General features: G+C 38.0%; 1 protein-coding gene across 2 annotated transcripts in view; it reads left to right on the top strand.

Annotated features, from left to right (window-relative positions):
• Nucleotides 1-17,155, top strand: part of LOC105033149 (thylakoid lumenal 15.0 kDa protein 2, chloroplastic) — a 41,461-nt gene extending 24,306 nt beyond the window's left edge. For both annotated transcript variants that reach the window (XM_010907827.4, XM_010907828.4), the window contains exons 3-6: nt 12,724-12,814; nt 13,275-13,343; nt 14,055-14,164; nt 16,828-17,155. In XM_010907827.4, coding sequence (XP_010906129.1) covers nt 12,724-12,814; nt 13,275-13,343; nt 14,055-14,164; nt 16,828-16,920 — 363 coding nt within the window. In that variant the 3' untranslated portion in view covers nt 16,921-17,155. The remainder of the gene's footprint in view (nt 1-12,723; nt 12,815-13,274; nt 13,344-14,054; nt 14,165-16,827) is intronic.
• Nucleotides 17,156-20,494: the final 3,339 nt, after the last annotated feature.

The following is a 20,494-nucleotide window of genomic DNA, read 5'->3' as shown; positions in this document are numbered from 1 at the left end:
AGAAAGGACACGCCTCATCTAAAAAGCCTTATCTGATCTGAATATCAGAAATAAAAGATCCTTCAAGCAGAAGGACTCTTATCAATGATACATCGATCAGCACATTCACCCGCACATGCGACCAGAGAAGGGATGTTTTTGTGTCCCTTCTCAAATCAGAAAATTTCACAATTTGCCTTGTAGAAAGAAGATCAAATTTTGATCTCAACATGCCTGATAAGGAGTTAAAAATCTCACGAAAGGATGTCTTTTCGCATCTCTTCATGCAATCCCTTATCACTGCGCACGTGCATGCGAAGAGTTGCTCTTGGCATTCGATTAATCTCCAGATATATCCGGAAAAATTCCAGATAAATCTCCATATAAAAGCTGATCAAAAGAGAAATATTATCTGGTAGGTAGCATTCCATTTCAATCGAATTTGATCTGTAGAAGAACTCTTCAAAATGCGAGGAGTTGTTTCTTTTCAATATTTTCTCCGCTCCATATTTTTCAAAAAAAATACATCTCATGCTTTGAGATGTGTACCAGAGGATGGAGGGTGATGTGGGCTGCCACACGTATCTGAATCCCAAGCCAAAAGGACTCTTCCTTCTGCTCACGCCAACATGCGCACGAGTCCTCTTCTTTGCACCAAGAGTCCTCATCCAAGAGGACTCTTATAAATTAGCGTTAACTTGAAATGTGGCGCCTCTTTTTGGGCTGCTTCCAGGTGGCATGACCTAACCTAATTGCTCACCAAATTAGGTTAGCAAACTAGCAAGGTATGAGATCAAATTGATCTCCCAAGGAGCTAGGATTTCCACACGTGCTAATATGCTTATCGGAAATCTTGATTGGATCCAAAATTTCAATCAATCTTATCAAAAGAATCTTTAATCAATTTCTTTATGTGTGTGATCCATTGGGTTCCACATCTAGCCAGCAGTAGATCCGGGTGCAATTTGATCAAATTTGATTATATTTCAAACTAACTGATTTAGGTTTAATCGAGCTAATCCGAGTTCAACGATTGGAATCCTTTCTAATTGGCGATCGAATTAAACTCTTTAATTCAATCAAACCTACAAGTCAAGATTGACGTCTAGCAACATATCATGACTACCTAGAAGATGTGGAATTTGGTGAAAATACCAAATATATCCTTCAATGACAAGTTATCATGCAATTCAATCCTTTGATCATTGCTGCATCCTGAATATGTTCATGAGTATGGAATTATATCAAACTCAAACATATATTCATATTGGCTCTTTCTTAACGAATGATGACTCCGATGATGAAGCATTAGAAACTCTTTCTAATCTCCTTTCTGTTTTTGGTCAAAAGACTTTTTTTGAGTCATCTAGAGAGGAAAATTCATAGGATGCGATCTTCTCTTACTACAAGTGATTGATTCCATGTTGACGGATTCATAATCTTCATATACATTCTTCCATATCCAGAGCATCCTGTCCATATCTTAATGCCATGTCGGGATATGAACCAAAATATGGGTTCATGTGCACAAGATTTCATCGTGATCTCAGATCTAAGGATCACTTACACAACTCCCACTTAGAGAATCATCTTTAACATGAAAGTAAGACTTCCATAAGATGTTCTCTGTCGTCGAGTCAATTCGGTGGACTCATTTTCAAATGAGCACCTAAATCTTTGTATTAGTGCCCCACACAAGTGGCTAGTGAGATCAGCCATCCTCTCTGTCGAGCATACATAGGATGTGCCAGTTTATCCGAAACATTGATCTCCAACTCAATGCTCCTATGACCAGAAATATTTAAGATTAGGATTTTAAGTTTCACTAACATGATCCATTCATGTCTCCTAAAATCATTGTCCTAATCTTTGGGGTTTATCATAATCTTAGACATAATAAGATGCGGCTAAAATGATGAATCAATGCTTCATTTTATTATCAAAAAATAAATGTTATTACATGAGTTGGAAAATTACAAAAAAAAATTTCATCGCAACATACTTGCGATTGGCTTTTACGGCATTCTTCTTTCAGTTATAACTCTTTTTGTAGTAGCCGGACGATCTCCCCGACAATTCGAGGCCCAAGTTGATTTCTTAGTGCTTTAGGCACCATCGGCTTACAACGCCATTCTTGGATGTTCGAAACTCAACGCTCTCCGAGCGATAGTGTCCACCTACCATCTGAAGATGAAGTTCTCAACTGAGTTTGGAGTTGGCGAAGTTTGCGGAGATCAAGCCCTGGCGTGATAGTGCTCCACTATTGTTCAGTCGATGGACTAGCCACTCAAGATGAACAATCGAAGAATGTGGGATGCCAGTGGAGGACCTTGAGACGATCCCACTGAATGATGGCAACTAGGAGCATACTGTCTAGATCGGGTCAAATCTCGATCAGGTAATCAAAAGATGTCTCGTCTCTTTTTTGCAGGAAAATGCAGACGTGTTCGTCTAGACCCCAGCTGATATGCCAGGCATCGATCTGAAGGTGATGACGCACTGGCTAAGCATCAATTCAAACTATCGGCCCATCAAATAGAAGAAAAAAGCTTCGTGCTCGAAAGATAGAAGGAATAGCTAAAGAGGTGGACAACTTATTCAATGCTGGTTTTGTTCGGAAGGTAACCTATCCAAGCTGGATCGCGAACGCGGTCCTAGTGAAGAAGGCGAATGGCAAGTGGCAGATATGCATCGACTTCACCAATCTCAACAAGACATGTTTGAAACACAGCTACCCCTTACCTTCCATTAATCAGTTGGTGGATGCTACTTCAGGACATGAACTTCTCATTTTTATGGATGTCTTTTTGAGATACAATCAAATCCGAATGACACCCAAAGATGAGGAGAAAATAGCTTTTATCACTGATCGAGGTCTCTTTTGTTACAAGATTATGTCTTTTGGCTTAAAGAATGCAGGTGCAACTTATCAGCATCTTGTGAAGAAAATCTTTAAGGATCAGATCGGATGGAATATGGAGGTTTACATAGACGACATGCTTGTCAAGAGCAGGACCTCACGAACTCATATTGAGGACCTTGAAGAGACCTCGCCATTCTAAGGAAGTATCAGATGAAGCTGAATCTGATTAAGTGTGCCTTCGGCATTACTTCGGACAAATTCCTAAGGTTCGTGGTGTTCAGCTGGAGAATAGAAGCCTATTCTGAGAAGATCAGAGTCATACAGGAGATGACCCCACTTAAGGATATAAAGAAAGTTCAGTGCCTCACAGACAGAGTGGTTGCATTGAACCGATTTGTCTACAGATCGGCTGAGCATTGCTTCCCATTCTTTCAAACTCTAAGATAATCGAAAAACTTTCAATAGACCAAAGAGCGACAATAAGCCTTCGAGGAGTTGAAAAAATATCTTAGTTCCACATCGCTTCTCAGCAAGCCGCGGATTAATGAAGAACTTTACTTATATCTGGCGGTCTCACCTGCTGCCATAAGCGCGATGTTGGTCCATGAACAGGATAAATCTAAAGGCCAATCTACTACGTCAGCTAAGTCTTGCATGATGTGGAGATAAGATATATCAGGCTAGAAAAGTTGATCTTCGCCCTCATAATTATAGTCTGAAGACTTCAGCCATGCTTCTAAGCATATCCCATTGCAGTGCTAACTGATCAACCACTTAAGGTAGTTTTGCACCGGCCAAATACTTCTGGGTGTTAGCAAAATGGATGATTGAACTCACAGAGTTTGAGGTCAAGTTTCAATTTCGACCCTCCATTAAAGTTTAGATACTGACGGACTTCATTATAGAATGCACTATCCCGAAAGACCCAGAATGTCAGAGCTAACTCAAGAAGAAGATACACCAGTGGAACAATGTTCATCAGGGGAGCCAGACGATCTTTGGGTAGTGAATGTGGATGGATCATCAAACTCTGCAGGATCGGAAGCAGGTTTGTTACTTCTTGGGCCCGAAGGATTTATTGCAGAATACGTTATGAGGTTCGACTTTTCAGTCACTAATAATGAGGCCAACTATGAAGCTCTCCTTGTCAGATTGAGAATTGCAAAGAAACTTGGAGTGCGGAAGCTTAGAATCTGCACCAATTCATAGCTGGTGGTAGGACAAGTGAAGAGAGACTTTGAGGCCCAGGAGGAGAATATGAAGAAGTACCTTCAGAAGGTGAAGGATCTAACTTCAGTGTTTGCTAACTTCGACATTCAGCAGATACCTCGATCCGAAAATTCGAAAGCCGATCTACCATCCAAATTGGCCACATCGGCTCCAAGAGATCTCCCCCAGAAGTCATTCTTTAAGGTTCTGAAGAAATCCAGCATGAAGAATCGGTCCCAGTCTTGCAGATCGACAACGAACATTATTGGATGGATCTCTTCATCCACTTCCTATGAGATGAAATGCTACCTGCAGATTTTAAAGAGGCTTGAAAGATCAAATATCAAGTTTTCTGTTATATTTTTTATGAAGACAAGCTTTATAAAAGATCCTTCTCTTTACCACTTCTCAGATGCCTTCATCTTTCTGAAGCTGAGAAGTGTATAAAGGGATATATAGAAATCATCTGAACGGCAAATCATTGGCCTACAAAATACTTCGGTAGGGATATTACTGACCTACAATGCAAGACGATGCAACTGACTTTGTCAAGCTCTGCATCTGATATCAACGGAATGCTAATGTTCAGCACTAGCCAACTGTTTTGCTAGTCTTGATAGCCGCACCTTGGCTATTCGCACAATGGGGGATGGGTATTCTAGACCCCTTTCCATCAGCATTAGATTAGAGAAAATTTTTACTTGTGGCCATCGACTACGTTATCAAGTGGGTACAAGCTGAGCCCCTAGCCAAAATTATCAAAGCCAAAGTAACAAACTTCGTTTGGAAGTTCATTATTTGTCGATTCGGTCTCCTATGGGTGTTGATCACCGACAACGGATGCCAGTTCTCGGACTCCAAATTTGTCTAGTTTTATCAAAGATACGGCATTGTCGAACACTTCACTTCATTGGAACATTCGTAGGCCAATGACGAGGTTGAGGTAACTAACCATATTTTTTTGTAGGGACTGAAGGCAAGAATCAGTTGAGCTAAAGGAGCATGGATGGACGAGCTATATAGCGTGCTCTAGACCTATCAAGCCACTTGAAGGACACTTACAGGGGAGACATCTTTCAACCTCTTCTTCGGAACAGAAGCTGTCATTCTCATAGAAATTGGACTCCCTTCACATCAGATCGAGAGCTACGATGATTAGAGTAATGCAAAGCAGCTTCATGCCAACTTAGATCTGCTTGAAGGAGTTCACGAGAAAGCACAAGTGTGGGTGGTAGCCTATCAACAAAAGATGGCACGGTGCTATAATTCTCGCGTTCAGAATAAAGAATTCAAAATTGGTGATCTAATCCTACAACAAGCTGAAGTCTCCCAACTAACAGAACGCGAAAAATTATCTTTGAAGTGGGAAGGTTCCTATCAAGTGGACAAAGTCATCGGATCAAAAACCTATCGCCTCAAGCAATTGGATGGAAAATCCTTACCTCAGTCATGGAACTTGGAGAATCTCCAAATATACTATCAATGATGTAACTTGACAATCAACTAATAAAATGATTCTTTTCTAGGAATATTATTCTCTTACGACCAATAAGCTGAAGGCTTCGATCACTAAGAAGCGGGGGCTAACCAATAAGGATCCCCAAGGCTGCTCATTTTTTAGCAAGCCAACATCCATAAAGATCTTAGTCATGCGAGAAGCAAGAGTTAACCTAAAAGGATCTTTGAAATCCACCGATCCAATGCATCAACAATGAAGACCTTGATGGTTAAGAAGCGGGGGCTAATCTATAAGGACCCCTAAAGGCAGCTCATTTTTCAGCGAGCCAATACCCCTGAAGATCTTAGTCGTATGGGAGGTGGGGACTAACCTATAAAGACCCCTAATATTCATCGATCCAACTTCGCCGTTCCAATCTACATGGGCTGAAGACTTTGATGACTAAGAAGCGAGGGTTAATCTATAAGAACCCCCGAAGGTTGTTCGCTTTTCAGCGAGCCAATGCTCGTGAAGACCTTAGTCATGCGGGAGGTAGGGTACCTATAAAGACTCCCAATGTTTGCTGATCTAACTTCGCTGTTCTAACCTACATGGGCTGAAGATCTCGATGACTAAGAAGCGGGGGTTAATCTACAAAGATCCCTGAAGGCCGTTCGTTTTTCAGTAAGCCAACGTCCATGAAGATCTTAGTCATGACAGAAGCTGCTAACCTAAAAGGATCTTTGGAGGGCTAATCTATAAGGATCTTCAGCCCATCAACTTCAGTAGCAAACGAGGACTAATCTATGAGGATCCTCAATCTATCGACTTCGGCAATGTATGAAGCATAACCTAGAAGAATCTTTGGAGAGCTAACCTCTAAAGACTCTCAAAGCGAAGGCTACGATCAGTTTACGAGTATCTCTGTGAAATTTTCTAATGCAAGGATCGTACACGACTAAATTTGAACTATACTTGAACTATACGAATACAAAATCAACGAAGCATAAGAATACAGATGAAACAAAAATCTCAAGTTCATTTTATTAATAAATTTGTTACAGAAGCTACAAAATAGATGTTTACAAGAAAAACAAAAAAAGTACATCAATCATTCGGAAGGCCCGCCTTCGATTGACAGAGCTTCGGCATTTGATACTCTTACGTCTGCGGTATCCGATGTTTCTCCAACTGCTAGACCATATGAGTATGGAGAAGGGAGTCAACTATGGAAAAAAGTCGTCTGATCAAACTCTTGCATTCTTCGAAGCCGATGTCGAAAGCCATAGCTGACACCTCCATGACTTCGAGAGTTGCATTGCGCAAGGTTGTGGCAATTCGGTCCTCTAAATCTCTAACTGTAGCTTCAGTGTGGTTGGCTGCCGCCATGCTCTCTGCGAGCTTGACATGGAGCTTAGTCATCTCAGACCTGTCCTTGCTCAAAGCTTCCGAAAGGCCAGTGGAAGTCTGTCATGCTGAGATAAGCTCATGCCTAATAACATCGACTTACTAATTTCTCAGTATCCACTGCTCGGTTGAGTTTTCTGATCGTGTCCTCAGCCAAGTGAAGGTTGCTTTGAAGTTCATCAATCTGGGCGGCTGAATCTACTCTGGCTTCATTAGTGATTTTGCTCGATGCAATAACATACTTCAGTCCTATTATCTCGTCCTAGGCCTTGAGCAATTGTTCATTGCAAAGTAACTGTCATCGTAGCCATCTTCAAGCTATTTTTCCCAACCGACTTCGCGAGTTTATTGCGCTTTTTAGTTAGCATGTGCTTTTCCGCTTTTCAGCAAAATATCTTCTATCTATCTGCTTTAGACATTTTCTTTGACGCTCTACCTCCATCGAAGCCTCATCTTTATTCTTCACCTTTCGGAGTTTCTTTTTTGCTTCGGTTGCTTCTCGTTGAGCTCGGTAAAGATCCTTTTCAAGGTTCTCAATTCAAGTTCTTAAAGGCAGGGTTGTTGGCAGACATTTAGTGTGGTATTGTACAAACATGCTGTTGCAGTAATCACATTGAATCAACTGAGACAAGCATCAGAAACAAACACAAGTCAAAGAACATAAAGGTAACTTTTTCATTAATAAGAAACTTTCATTACAATGACAGAAAAATAGAACAAAAAGTACATATTCAAATATCACTGACCTCGATGTGAGGCTCGATGGACGAACTTGGGACATCCACAGCTGGCTGCTCCGACTCCACCAATAGCAATGAAGCAGGGGCAGCTTCGGAGGGAATGGATGGAGGTGCAACCTCTGACGTGGGGGCAGCTTCAGAGCATCCATCGGCCTCAGTAGATGGAGGAGCCTCACTTTCTGCGGTTTCTTTTTCTCCTTTGGCTCCTCGCTCTCCTCCTTTGGCTCCTCGCTCTCCTCCTTTGGCTCCTCCTTTTTCTTCCTCTTCTCCATCCAGGAAGCTCAAATCTATCTTTGGATAGCATGCCACTATCCTTTGGCGACAAACGACTCCCCCAGCGATGAAAGCTTCCTACTTGAAGTCGACTTTTTTCGGGAGAACTCCGATGTGCGGAATGCCTCCACAATTGCATGTTTAGCCTCGATGACTTGGTCTGCTGCCTTCTTCTCAGCTTCAGTGGCTTTGGCCTGGGCTTCTTGCCGACTTTTCTTCTCTGAAGCCAAGTCGGCCTCAATCTTAGCCTTCGAAGCTTTGGCCTCCTCCAAAGCCTTCTTCAGGCAGGCAACCTTAGCCTCCGCAGCTTCAGTTTTGGATTTGGCTTTGGTAGCGGCAATATTTGCTTTAGCCTTTGAAACCTCGGCCATCTTGCACTTTTCATGCGCTTCGGCCAATTCTGTTTTAGTATCTCTCAACCTATTAATGAGGACAGCGACGTAGTGACCCGTCTGCATCCAAAGAGTAACAAGTCAGTAAAAAAAAGAAAAAGAGAAAAGAGAGAAGAATAAGGAAAAACTCACCTGAATAAAGGAGGTTACCATCCGCTTCTGTTGCCTTGCGGAGCTCTCTCCCTCGATCTTCTCTAGGCTTGTGTCAAAGAGTATCCTTTGGAAGACGTTGTTGGCGATCTTCCAATCGTCGATGACATCTTAGGTGGATGGTGAAGCTTCCTATCTTCGCTCTGTGGACCCTTTTGTAGAGTTCAACCCCACCTGAGTTGCATTAGTCTGGGGGGTAAGGAGCGCAGTGGGCCTCAACGGGCGAGATTGGAGCGGAGGAACTAAAATGACCCCTGCCTGAGCAGGGGTTGGAGTGGGCACCTTCTTCTGACTCTCGTCTGAAGTCTTCGATTTCTTCTGGGCATCGACGGTGGACGAAGAGGGTGCCTTTCTCTTCTTCAGGTTCTCCAATTCTTCGGGCCTCATTTCTGCAATAAAGAAAAATTAGTATATATAAAAAGAAAGAGATCAAACATCAAAAAATTGAAAAAATCCTTATCTTTGGAGTCGGTCGGATTGATGCCAGCATTGAAGAGAGTCTGCTCAGACAATAATTCCCTTAGTGGAGGAATTTATACCCCCTCAAGGTTGTGGAGTGCTCTAGGTCATCATTTTCAGGCTTCGAGATTTGGAAGATAGAATCCCTCAGCAGTCGATTCTAATATAGAAGTGTCCATTCTTCAACAGAGGATCCCGAAACAAAAAAGAATCGATCCTTCCAATCATGGATCGAGGAAGGAGCTCCTTTTATCAAGACAAGAACCCCCTTGGAGGAGAGATGTACCATCAATCATCGGTATGCCTCTTTATGATATAGAAGGATCAAAAAAGAGAGAGAAGGATGGATTTTGATCTTGGAACAAAGAACAATAAAGTCGATGATGAAATGAAAGGAGTTAGGAATGACAGAACAAAGAGAGATGTCAAAGAAGTGAAAAAGCTCGGCGACAAAGGAATGAATGGGTAACCTAAATCCGGTCTTAAAGGCTTCTTCATACAGATTGATCCTACTAGGAGGGGGACTACCGATCCTATCACTAGGATCAGGAGATTCTAGTTCAAATGAAGGAGGGATCCCAAATCGAGTATGGATGAGACTCAAGTCCTTCGGGCCCAATTTGGATCCAATTACGTTGGAAACAAAAGGCGGTACAATATCACGTCCCTCGTCCGAACTAGCAGGAGTTTTTTCTGAAGAGGAAGATGATTTGAAAGATCAGCCTTTGCTGAGATTCCTGGAACCAACCATTGGAAGACTCGAGAAGAAAATAGAAAAGAAAATGAAAACGGAAAGAGGAAGAAAGAATAAGTGGACAAAAGAAGCAAAGAACAAATCAGGGAAAGGGGAAGGAAACCAACCTACAACGGCACAGGAGGCAGAGTCGGTGGATCCAAAGGGAGCCACCGGTGGCCCGAGAAGACGAAGAAAGATGATCAGAAGCACTCTCGGGGTGCTTGGAGAAAGCAGAGAAGCCAGCTAGAGAAGAGAAAAGCTTGAAAACATCTGGAAGCATAAGAAAGAGAAGGCAAGGGATATAGCCTCCTTTTATAGGCACAGAAGGGTAGAACAGCCCAGATACCAAATCCTGCCTAGCCATCCGATGATCGACACTTGGCATGTCTCCATTGGTCAGCAGGAGATGACAGTTGTCTAATTAATGATTTGCATCAGAAACAAGGCACGCCATCCCTTCGAATTCTGCCAATTGCTCCGCTTCTCATAGTCATGATTATCCGTTGATGTGTTCTTTCATTCCGTCCAAGGGCTGTAGGTGTCGTTTCAGTGGCAACGACAAGCACGTCTTTGGTGAATCAGAACTCATGTTCTCCCTTCGATCGCATCAAATTTGGGTGTAAGGGGTATGTGTTGGGGCGTAATTTGTCATCCAGATCGAAGACATAAACCAGCGGGAAGGTATGTGATGAAGTGTACAGGACCGACACCATAGCACCATTGGAGATGAAGGTACCCCATCCCGGAAGTAGATATGTCCTTTTCGAACCATGAGAGAGCTGTCTGAAGGAGATCATTCAGTACATAACTCTGACCCTCCCAGATCCTAACTTCAGACCCCGGTGATCCTTGTTTCCTGATGATCTTCCTAAGCAGAATATCAAAGTTTGACTAATCCCGAATTCCGTCTAAAATCTAGATTCCACCAATTGATCCCAGTCTCTGCAACAGCTGGTATCTGGATAGGCCGATCTCTGACTTCAGGGGCAGGTAAGCTTCGGACACCACCTATACTTATTTCTGTGAGTGCGACTGGCCCTAGCCATCTTCTTCCTTCAACATCCATCTTCATCAGACTGCGCCGAAGCTTCTTCAACCGAAACTAGTTCGATCCTACCTATGCCTTTATTTTAAATTCAAAGGTGTCTACGACACTACAATTGGCTTTGAAACAAATAAGATAGGTGTAACTATTTGATCTCAAAGATTCCGATCGAAAATCTCACAATATCACGTCTAAATCGGCTAGACAACTTGCTAAAAATGGCTTTTCAGCCCTCGCCTACAAAATGACCTCCTGGGGACCCTCAAGGGACACGTGAACAATCTCTCTCAAACACTCTCTCTATTGTTTTTCTGAAATCTGACTCGAGCTTCGAAGGGTTTTTATTGGAGCCAACTCTAGCGAGGACTTGCTTTGCAAGGTACTTCCTAGGAAGGACGCGCCACCGCTCCAGCTACTCCGATCGAGATCCAAATTTCAGCAGTAATAGCATGCAATGAGGAAATTTAGCACATGTTAAATAAGATGATCAACTGATTGTATTGTTAGCATGAATAACATGAGTTTGTGAGGGATTGATGATGAGGTATGTTTAAAATTGATAAGACTTCTAGGTCCATCTATTGTTAGCTTGCATAGGGTACTGCTTGTACCCATATTCTGACTTCCGGTATGGCAAAACATGCTGCAATAAAATCTTCTTTCATGATTATCATTTTGTGTTCAAACCCAATATTGAACTTGTTCAATTTTGGTTTGGTTAATTTTATGATGATTTCACAACTTATGGGTATCATGTACTTCTTGAACATCTTATGTTGGATTTGATTGGTCAAGTTTTACTAGAATCAGATATGAACCAGTTATGGATTCAAGTCCAAGTATGGACAAGGTTGAAGAATTTACATCCACTCTTGGTTTAGGTCCAAGGCCAAAATCATACCTTATAGAAGTAAGAAAAATAGAAAATTTTGAGAAAAATAATAGATTTGAGAAAATACAAAAGGAAATAGTGCGTGACAATGATCTTTTGCATATAAGTTGTAAGTAGGACCCAAAAATTGGCAAGATCATCCAAGTTGATTTCCCCTTTTCTTTCTCTGTGAGTTTCTTTAGAAGGTATCTTTGATGATTTTAGCTCTCAATGAATAACTATGGATGGAGGTCAGCCACTTTTCCTTGCGATGCTCTCATCGCAACCTTGGCCTTTCATTTGCTGTCTGGTGTTTGCCTGGTCACCTTGTCCCCCCATCATATTCTCTTCGGCAATCCTTGCAGCCTTATCCCTGGAGCAGTTGGCTGAATGGCATACATGCTTTGATTGTCTGCCTGGTCACCATGTCCCCCCATGATGGTCTCTTCAGTGATCCTTGCAGCTTTATCAGTTGGCTGAATGGCATACATGCTTTGATTGGCTTGTTCGGGGGCATGGAGAATTTTCTAGAGTCCATGATATGCAGTTCACATTGGAATGCTCTAACTGCCTTTATATTCTGGTCTATTTTATTAGATATGAACAAGTCTTCTTTATGCTAGCTCTCTTCAGGCCAGCGCTAATACCAGTCTTTTCTTAGCTGATTGGTTGAAGGGGTGTTCCAATAATAGTTCAGAGTAGCTACTTCTTTTAGGATGCTCAAAATTAGCCTTGATTCTTCTCTTCTATCCTGATCTTTTCTTACTGTTATTCTCCTCCATCCTCTCCTGTCCCTACTTTAGTGCTGTAAGTTCTCTATTATTTTTCTTAATTGGAGGATTAAAGCTCTACTAGAGTCTGAAAAATAGGAAAAAAGGAACTGTATCATAATGTGTATAGTTGATATAATACAACACATATATTGTTGGGTTGTTGAATTTGCACTGACGGGGTTAAGCTGCATGTCGTGAAAGTTTATATCATGTTCTTCTTTGTCATTTCTAAAATTAAATACATTTATTGGAGCAGACCTGCAGAAATTATTGCAATCTAAATATATGTCTAGGTAATGATATGGCACTTCTTTAATCTTGTGACACATTCATATTTATCTGGTGCTGTTAATAATAACAAAATTCTAATGTCTTAGAATATTCCTAGGAGAAACGGCTATGCCAAGAGATAGCAGATCTTGAGAAGGATACAGGATTTAAACTAAGAATTCTCTCACAGAATTATCCTGACACTCCAGGTAAACTATAAACGATTGTTAAGTTTGTTATATATTGAATACATTGTGACAGGCTTCTAATATACTGCCTTTCATTTTCTAATGCAGTCAGTCAACATAGCTGATCTTTACTGCTTACCAGTAGTCAGTCTAAAAACTTAGGATATAGTTTTTTGAAATTTAAACTGATGCACTAATAAATAGTTAAGTCCAGGGTCCTCAAACTAAGCACATCGGTAGGATACTTGGTCAATTTTGCATTTGTGCTTTTCTTTTCCCAATGTGCTTTATGACACTGCCAATGTTTGGAAATTTCTCTCCAGTAGACAGTTCAATACAAACTTGTATGAACCTCCACGGAGAGATGACCAAGAAGACTCCTGCTTTTGCTTTTCTTTTTTCCTGTATTTCAGATTCCCCCTTGTTTGCTTCATGATTTATTTATTATTTCTTTATTCATATTTATTTATTTATTTTGCAGGATTAGCTGTTAAAGACTTCTGGGAAGTGGATGATAGAACTATTGTTTTTGTTGCTGATCCAACCTTTGGTAAGATCTAGAAACATTCAGCTTGAAATTTTTGCGATGAAGTCAAAGATCAGAATGCGTAGTTTTGTTAAAACCTTGAACATATAAAAGTTACCATGGATAAACTTATTATTTCTATCTTATTTTTAAGTATTAAAAGTTATAAGTGCATCAAGTTCTCCTAAATATAACATATCTGTTTGATTGTCATGAATGACAACCATATAATTGTTTGGGAGATGACATCTTATTAATTATTGGAAATTTAAACTTTATGACTTGTTTATTCTGGATTGACATAAGATGATCAACAAAAGAACCATAATCAAATAAGTGACTGTCATATTTATAGTTGATAGATTCCCATCACTGGTTAAACCTTGTAGACCAGTATGCCATTAATTCTTCCCAAGATTACGTGACATTTAAGTACATAATTTGATTTGGCTGTATTCTCTTCTTTTCTTCTTAAATATATAGAAGTCTGGAGTTTGCTCTGCAACTTATGGCTCTATTTGATCTTGGAAGATTCTAAGATGTCTCTTACTATCTTTTGTAATCAGTACCTGGTAGTGAAATGCTTGAACTTGGAATCTTTAATAACATCCAATTTGAGTCCAAGATTGTACATCAAGCAAACTATATTCACTTGATGCATAGCTTTTCTAATTTTATACACTTTGATTTTTCAAGTGTTGCCTCCAAATGTGTGTATCTTGGTGTGTATGTCAGGCAATATCTTGAATTTCAATGTTGGTGCATCGGTTGATTTGGATGTACCTCGAAGTTTCTGGAGTCGCTTATCAGGGAAGTATGGGAACATGTTTTACTGGAAAGAAAAGGTATTTTTTTTTTCAATAATAACTCTGATAATTGGGTAGCTTGTTATACTAGTGTATTAGACAATTTAAGTTACAATGTCTCACTCAGTGTCATGAATTCTTGCCAAAATATATTGGACAGCTTTTATCTTCTTCAAGTCATCGGCTTGGAAGAATTATTGCTTATTTGGGGGTAACCTTTATTGTGTATGGATTCCTGCATTGGCGTTTTTACTAGTTTCAGACATTTATTAGCACTTGGATTCTTCTTGATACTCCTATATTTGCATCAGGATTGAAGTGCTCTACCATAGCTTACTGCATCTTGGATAAATACCATACTTGCAAGTTATCAGCATGATACAGGGGCACATGCCTTTGTATTGGATATTCCAATTTGAATTAATGTGTATCAGTTCATCTTGATTTTACTGCTCTGATACACAACAACATAAGCTGTTAGTGGCTATGGGCTTATGCCCTGCCTTCCTATTATGAACATGCACTCAAGCATCTTAAATACCTTGTTTGTACTCTAAAATCTAAGGATTCCTGGTTAAGTAGGACCCAGACGAAATGCATAAAATGTAGTTTTAGTAAAAATTATAAATAGAGATCAAGGTGGAGTGAAAACTAAGGATCATGAAGTTCCTAAGGGCCTGTTTTGGAAATCCAATATAGGATCATGGACTAGATGGTCTATTTAAGGTCCATATCAACCCCATTCTTCTCCAGCCCAAATTCTGTGGGGGGAAAAAAAGACATCCACAGGTCTTTTTGTTTATTGTGCAGTCCAGCAGACCCATAGATGGGATTTAGATCAAGATACGAACATGCCTTTAGAAAAGAAAGGGGCTGAAGAGGCTAACAGGCCTGATTCCTATAGAATCAGCCCAATCTTTCTTGATTTCTCAACTGGCCCTAAGAGTAGTTATTTTCTGTGTTGAGGATCAATTATTTATATCGAAGGGAAGATTGAAGTGGTTGTTATCCACAGGGTTAAAGCAGTACAGATAAAATGAAGAAGTGCAACTGGGATATTATATGATGGTAGGATACCTACCAAGTTGAAGAGAATTTTATGGGTTAGCCATATGACCACCATATGACCAGCTATTTTTAGATACAGAATGTTGGGTAGTTAGAAAACATGATGTACCCAAGATAAGTGTGGTTGAAATGAGAACTTTTAGATAGATGTGTGGTAATACAAGAAGAGATAGAACAAGAAATGAAGTCATTCACAAAGGCATAGAGATCACACCAATCGAGGACAAATTGAAAGAAGGACCGCTTATATGGTTTGGACATGTGCAATGTAGGCCAAGAAATGCACTGATACTAAAGAGTGATATGATACATGTAAAAGGAAAGAGGGAAGAGTGATAGAGGTTGACCAAAAATGACTTTAGATGTAGTAGTAAGGCAGGATTTGATAACACTAAATTTTTCAAAAAGTGTGAGCATAAATAGAGCGGGGCCTTAACTAGTTTGAGATTAAGGCTTAGTCGAGTTGAGTTGAATGTTGTTTGATACTACTTACTAGTGATTTGTGTTCCTTTTTTAATGATTATCTGAAAGCCATTTATAGATAAAATCACATGTTGAAATGATAAAAAATCATTATTTCAGATCAAAACAATGGATAAATATAATGATATATAATAATATATAAGCTTCCCAATACAAGTATGTGAGCTTCTCATAGTTCTGGCAATAGCCACATAATGGTGCGAATATGTTATTGATGTGCAAGGATAATTACTTAGTCCCAAGTATTGCATGATGAATTTTGATTTGTGCTAATTGTTAGGTAACCGGGCAATGTTGATTTGCATGACAAAAATTAATTGAATTTGTGTATAGCACATATTGTATATCTGTTAATTAGAAATTTATTTTTGTTAAAAACATTTGTTTATCCTGAACAGGTATTTACCAATATAAAGCAATGGATATTGCCTTGCTAAAAAAAGCATTCTGGTTGTGAATACGTGTTACAGGCTTGCATATTTTTCTTTGCTGGTACCAAGTGTAGGCAAGATAATAATAAATGTGTTATGTGGCTCATGCCAGCATTTTACCCACACAGATATGATAAATGACACTTTAATCCTTAATTTTAATGGCCAGATTTTGTGAAACCCAATGCCCAAAATTTCTGTCCGGTTGCTTCTTCTTCTTCCTTCTCTTCCTTTTTTTTTTTTTTTTTCCTTTTTTGCACTTGTGATGCCAGTATGATAGTTATATGGTTGTCAGATGCTAACACAAATACTGCAACAGACAGGCTTAGTTACTCACTGAACTTGCGCTGTTGGAGATGAAAGTGGATTTTGGGGAGGGGGTTATCCAGATTAGATAGTGATACCTGTCAGGTTCATAGAATTTGATACCTGTGACCATCTTGGTTTTCTTTCCGACTATGCCGAGCATCCACCTCCTATGCATTCAATAATCTTTTGGGTAAACTAAATGATGTGCATAAAACGATGGTTGAATTAGCTGCAGCATGTGTATCCGCATTGGAAGTTAAAGTAATAATTTAAAAGAGTTGAATACAGTCATCATAGTTATGTGATCCTCTCTCCAGAACAATAATCTCTATTTTTTATCTATTTTTTATTTACTTTGGTAATCATCTAATCTCGGATAAGTTGTCTTTTCTTAATCCTGGTTGGACACAGGGCGAGGATGCATCAATTGAAGCTGCTGTAATGGCAATATCAAATTGTCTGAGAGATCCTGTAGGACCAAACAACTGTTCTGATGTAAAGTAAGGAACTCTTCTCTCTGCGAAATTTTTGTCCATGAAAGCAAAGGTGGAGTTCAAAGGGTGAAGTATTACCATGTGATATTGTGTATATGAAGCAACAGAAACAGATAGTTGGAGCAAGAACTTGCCATAAAAATACTTCCTCTTTTCTCAGATTTGGCTTGTTCTCTCTACTAACTGCTTAAAAATTGTAGCACGCCAAAAAAAGTAATGTATACGGAAGTGCATATTGATGTGTATTGGCTGGTACATTCCGAACTGACCAGGAGCCAGCATCCAGTAACCCCTGTTTGTGTGCAGGGAGGTTGACAGGTGGAATTTCAGCTGTGTAGTGGCCACTTGATCATTTCTAGTAGGTAATGGTCCCCTTCACTTATTATTGATAGTTCAATTTAGATTGCATGCAAAATCATATGTTTCTAAATTCATGACCAAAGACAAGTTATTAGATTGATTTCTTGTTGTAAGAACTCTGGATTTGTGTCCTAGAGCATGGATCAGTCTCGAGTGAGGGCTAATTTTTTCCAATTCAAGTTATATAGTTTTTAAAATTAATATTCATGAAAAATAATAAACTAAAAAATATTTTCAATTTTTGTATGCATGTATATACATAGCTACAACCCTTGCTGGACATCAAAGCATCTTATCCAGCAATAAGATGTGTTTAAATCTATACATGGCCTAAAAGTTAGGAGTTTGAGATTTTATGCAATGAGGAGGGAGTATTTAACCATAATGAAAACTTTTATTTGTAGAAGTCCGCAGAAGGAGATCACCGTATCCTGATTTTCAGGGATCCGGTCAATGGATGGTTTTGATCCCAGTAATTTCTCGTCGATACATTTTCTGTCCTTTGTACTTTATATTCTAAGTGGCGAATAATGTGGGCCTCACATGTCACAGCAAAGAGGATTGTTACTGCCTCTACCAGGTAACCAGTGCGAACCTAATAACTGGCAAGGACATCTATAAGCCCACCAATAACTCGATAAGGCAGTGAGGCTAGGACATGGTGCACTTGATATTAGGAGTGATAATCGGATCGAATTATAAATAAATTAAATTAAAAAAATTATTAATTTAAATTTAATTTATTTATTAAATAAATCATAAATTTAAATTTGAATTTGATTCGTTTATTAAACAGATAATTCGATTTAATTTATTTAATTTATTTATTAAATTAAATTAAATTAAATGAATTAAATGGATTAAATAGATCAAATTTGATGGATTAGAAATAGATTAAATAAATTTTAAACAGATTAAATGGATCTTCGATAGGTTAAATAGATTAAATAGATCAAAAATAAATTAAATAAATTATCTAATTTAATTCGATCTGAATATTAAACGTGTTAAATGGATCATATATTTAGAATTTAAATTTAATTTAATTATTAAATAGATTAAATGGATCGATTTGTTTATGATTCAAATTTGTTTAGTTTAAATTCATACCTGTTTATGATGGATCGAGTTGATGATCCGATCATATTTTGACAGTACTATTTGATATAAATGAAATCCTAATAAAAATATTTTTTTAATAGTGCTTGGCTTGCAATTCCATTAATATTTGTCTTAAATGTTTAGACTCAAACACTGAGCTAGTTGACTGAACGCAAATGTCTGCTTTAAATAATATTAGTGCATCAACTATGCTCCACCTAGCTAGAAAAATCAATGAAACAATACAAATTGGAATAAAAAGATAAATTTATAGTCAAATGGCTGTGCAACAGGGCGTGCTAGCCTACCACAACTATGCCGACCATATTCTGTGTCAGTACGACACATACTATTGTGTTTACCATATCAGCCATTTACCAGTACCAGAACCAATTTTAATACTTGATATATATACAAAACAAGCATCAGAAGGTCATACTTGGCAGCTACACTAGATCTTTTTAAATCACTAGATTGTAGCTATACTATAAGAAATTAAATTTTTAGTAACAACAAAAATTATCATTAAAAATATAAAAAATTAATATTATTAATTTTAATGATAATATTTTGGATCGTCGCTTGAGTCATTATTGAATTAGTAACTATTTTCAAAGTCCGTCATTATTAGTCAACTTAATAGTGACGATACTATTGTCATTAATATTTATAATAATAATGACAAGTCACAAAATTTAATACTATTGTTATTAATATTTGTAATAATATAGATGACAACATATTGTCATAAAAGTAATTACTATTAGTGACGATTATATTGTTACTAAAATTTGCGATAATGATGATCCAAATATTGTCACCAATATTTACTATGGAATACCATACCATCCTATATCGTCCAAAATAGAACATACTATACCATATCGATCTCAATCGATACGTGATCTCGAAGCGTATTGACACTATCGTATCATATCAAATCGCATACTGATATTATGATAGGATTTTATCGATATGGGACCAGTATCGAGATGGCAAACCTTGACTATCAGTATTAGTGATGCAAATTGCATTACAAAACTTTCTATAGTGATAACACAGTCGTCACTAGTATTAATATATTAGAGACAATACTCTTTGGCACTAAAATAAAATAATATCAGAGACAAATAATATAGGTACTAAAAGTATACAATATTAATGATAATTAGTATTACTAAAAATTTTGTAACTATTAAATATGTTTTAGTGGTGACAAGATGTCACCGCTAATAATTTTTTTTTTGAAAAGATAAATAACTTTATGAGTATATATTATATTACCTGCTTTACAAATTGAGATCAATTCACATTCATAGTAAAAATAAATATTGATGTGCACAAATTGTATAGATGCCATAATTTTAGTATCAAATCCTTATATATCCATTGAAGTATCAAAATATATCTAAAATACAATTATAACCTCAAATCCATACAAATTCATAATAAAATACAGAAAAATATTTACTATGATCTTATGTTCTCGCATAACGAATAAAAACTATAATTGATCCCCAAAAAAATTCAATCATGATCTTGCACAATGAATAAATGAAAAAAAATTAGTTAATATAATTTAGAAATATAAGTTATATTAATTTAATTATATAAATGTTATAGAGCGAAGAGAACAAGAAGTAATGCTTATCAAATTTTGAAAACAAAATAAGTTTAGCTACTCATATAATATGTTTTTAATTATAAAATTTATATTGTTAGTAGAGTCAACTAAGAAAGATGCACTAGATAGTTGTTTGAGGCATGATCCATCATAGCTAAAGCATGCGAAAAGAATAGCCATTTGATGTTGTATGCTTTTTTAGATCCTTTTTGTATTTCTGCACGTTTTACGTCAATAGTCTTATGCTAAGCTTTAAGTTTTGTATGTTAGGATTATATTTCTACCTAGAATTGTGAATTAGCCTTCTCTTGCTTTTTTTGTTATTTCAGTAAGTTTTTAGAATTCATCCTCCAAAACATTAGCATGCAACCTGTGCACGAATATTTTGCCTTTTTTAAAAGCTAGAAGTGATTTCTCCTATTTATAAGCCATGTAAGTGGCCTAAACTTCTTCCTAGTATTTATAAGCCATGTAAGTGGCCTAAACTTCTTCCTAGTAT

Source organism: Elaeis guineensis, chromosome 14, assembly GCF_000442705.2.
Source record: "Elaeis guineensis isolate ETL-2024a chromosome 14, EG11, whole genome shotgun sequence".
Classification (NCBI taxonomy): Eukaryota; Viridiplantae; Streptophyta; class Magnoliopsida; order Arecales; family Arecaceae; genus Elaeis; species Elaeis guineensis.
This window is presented reverse-complemented; position numbering and strand designations above follow the sequence as displayed.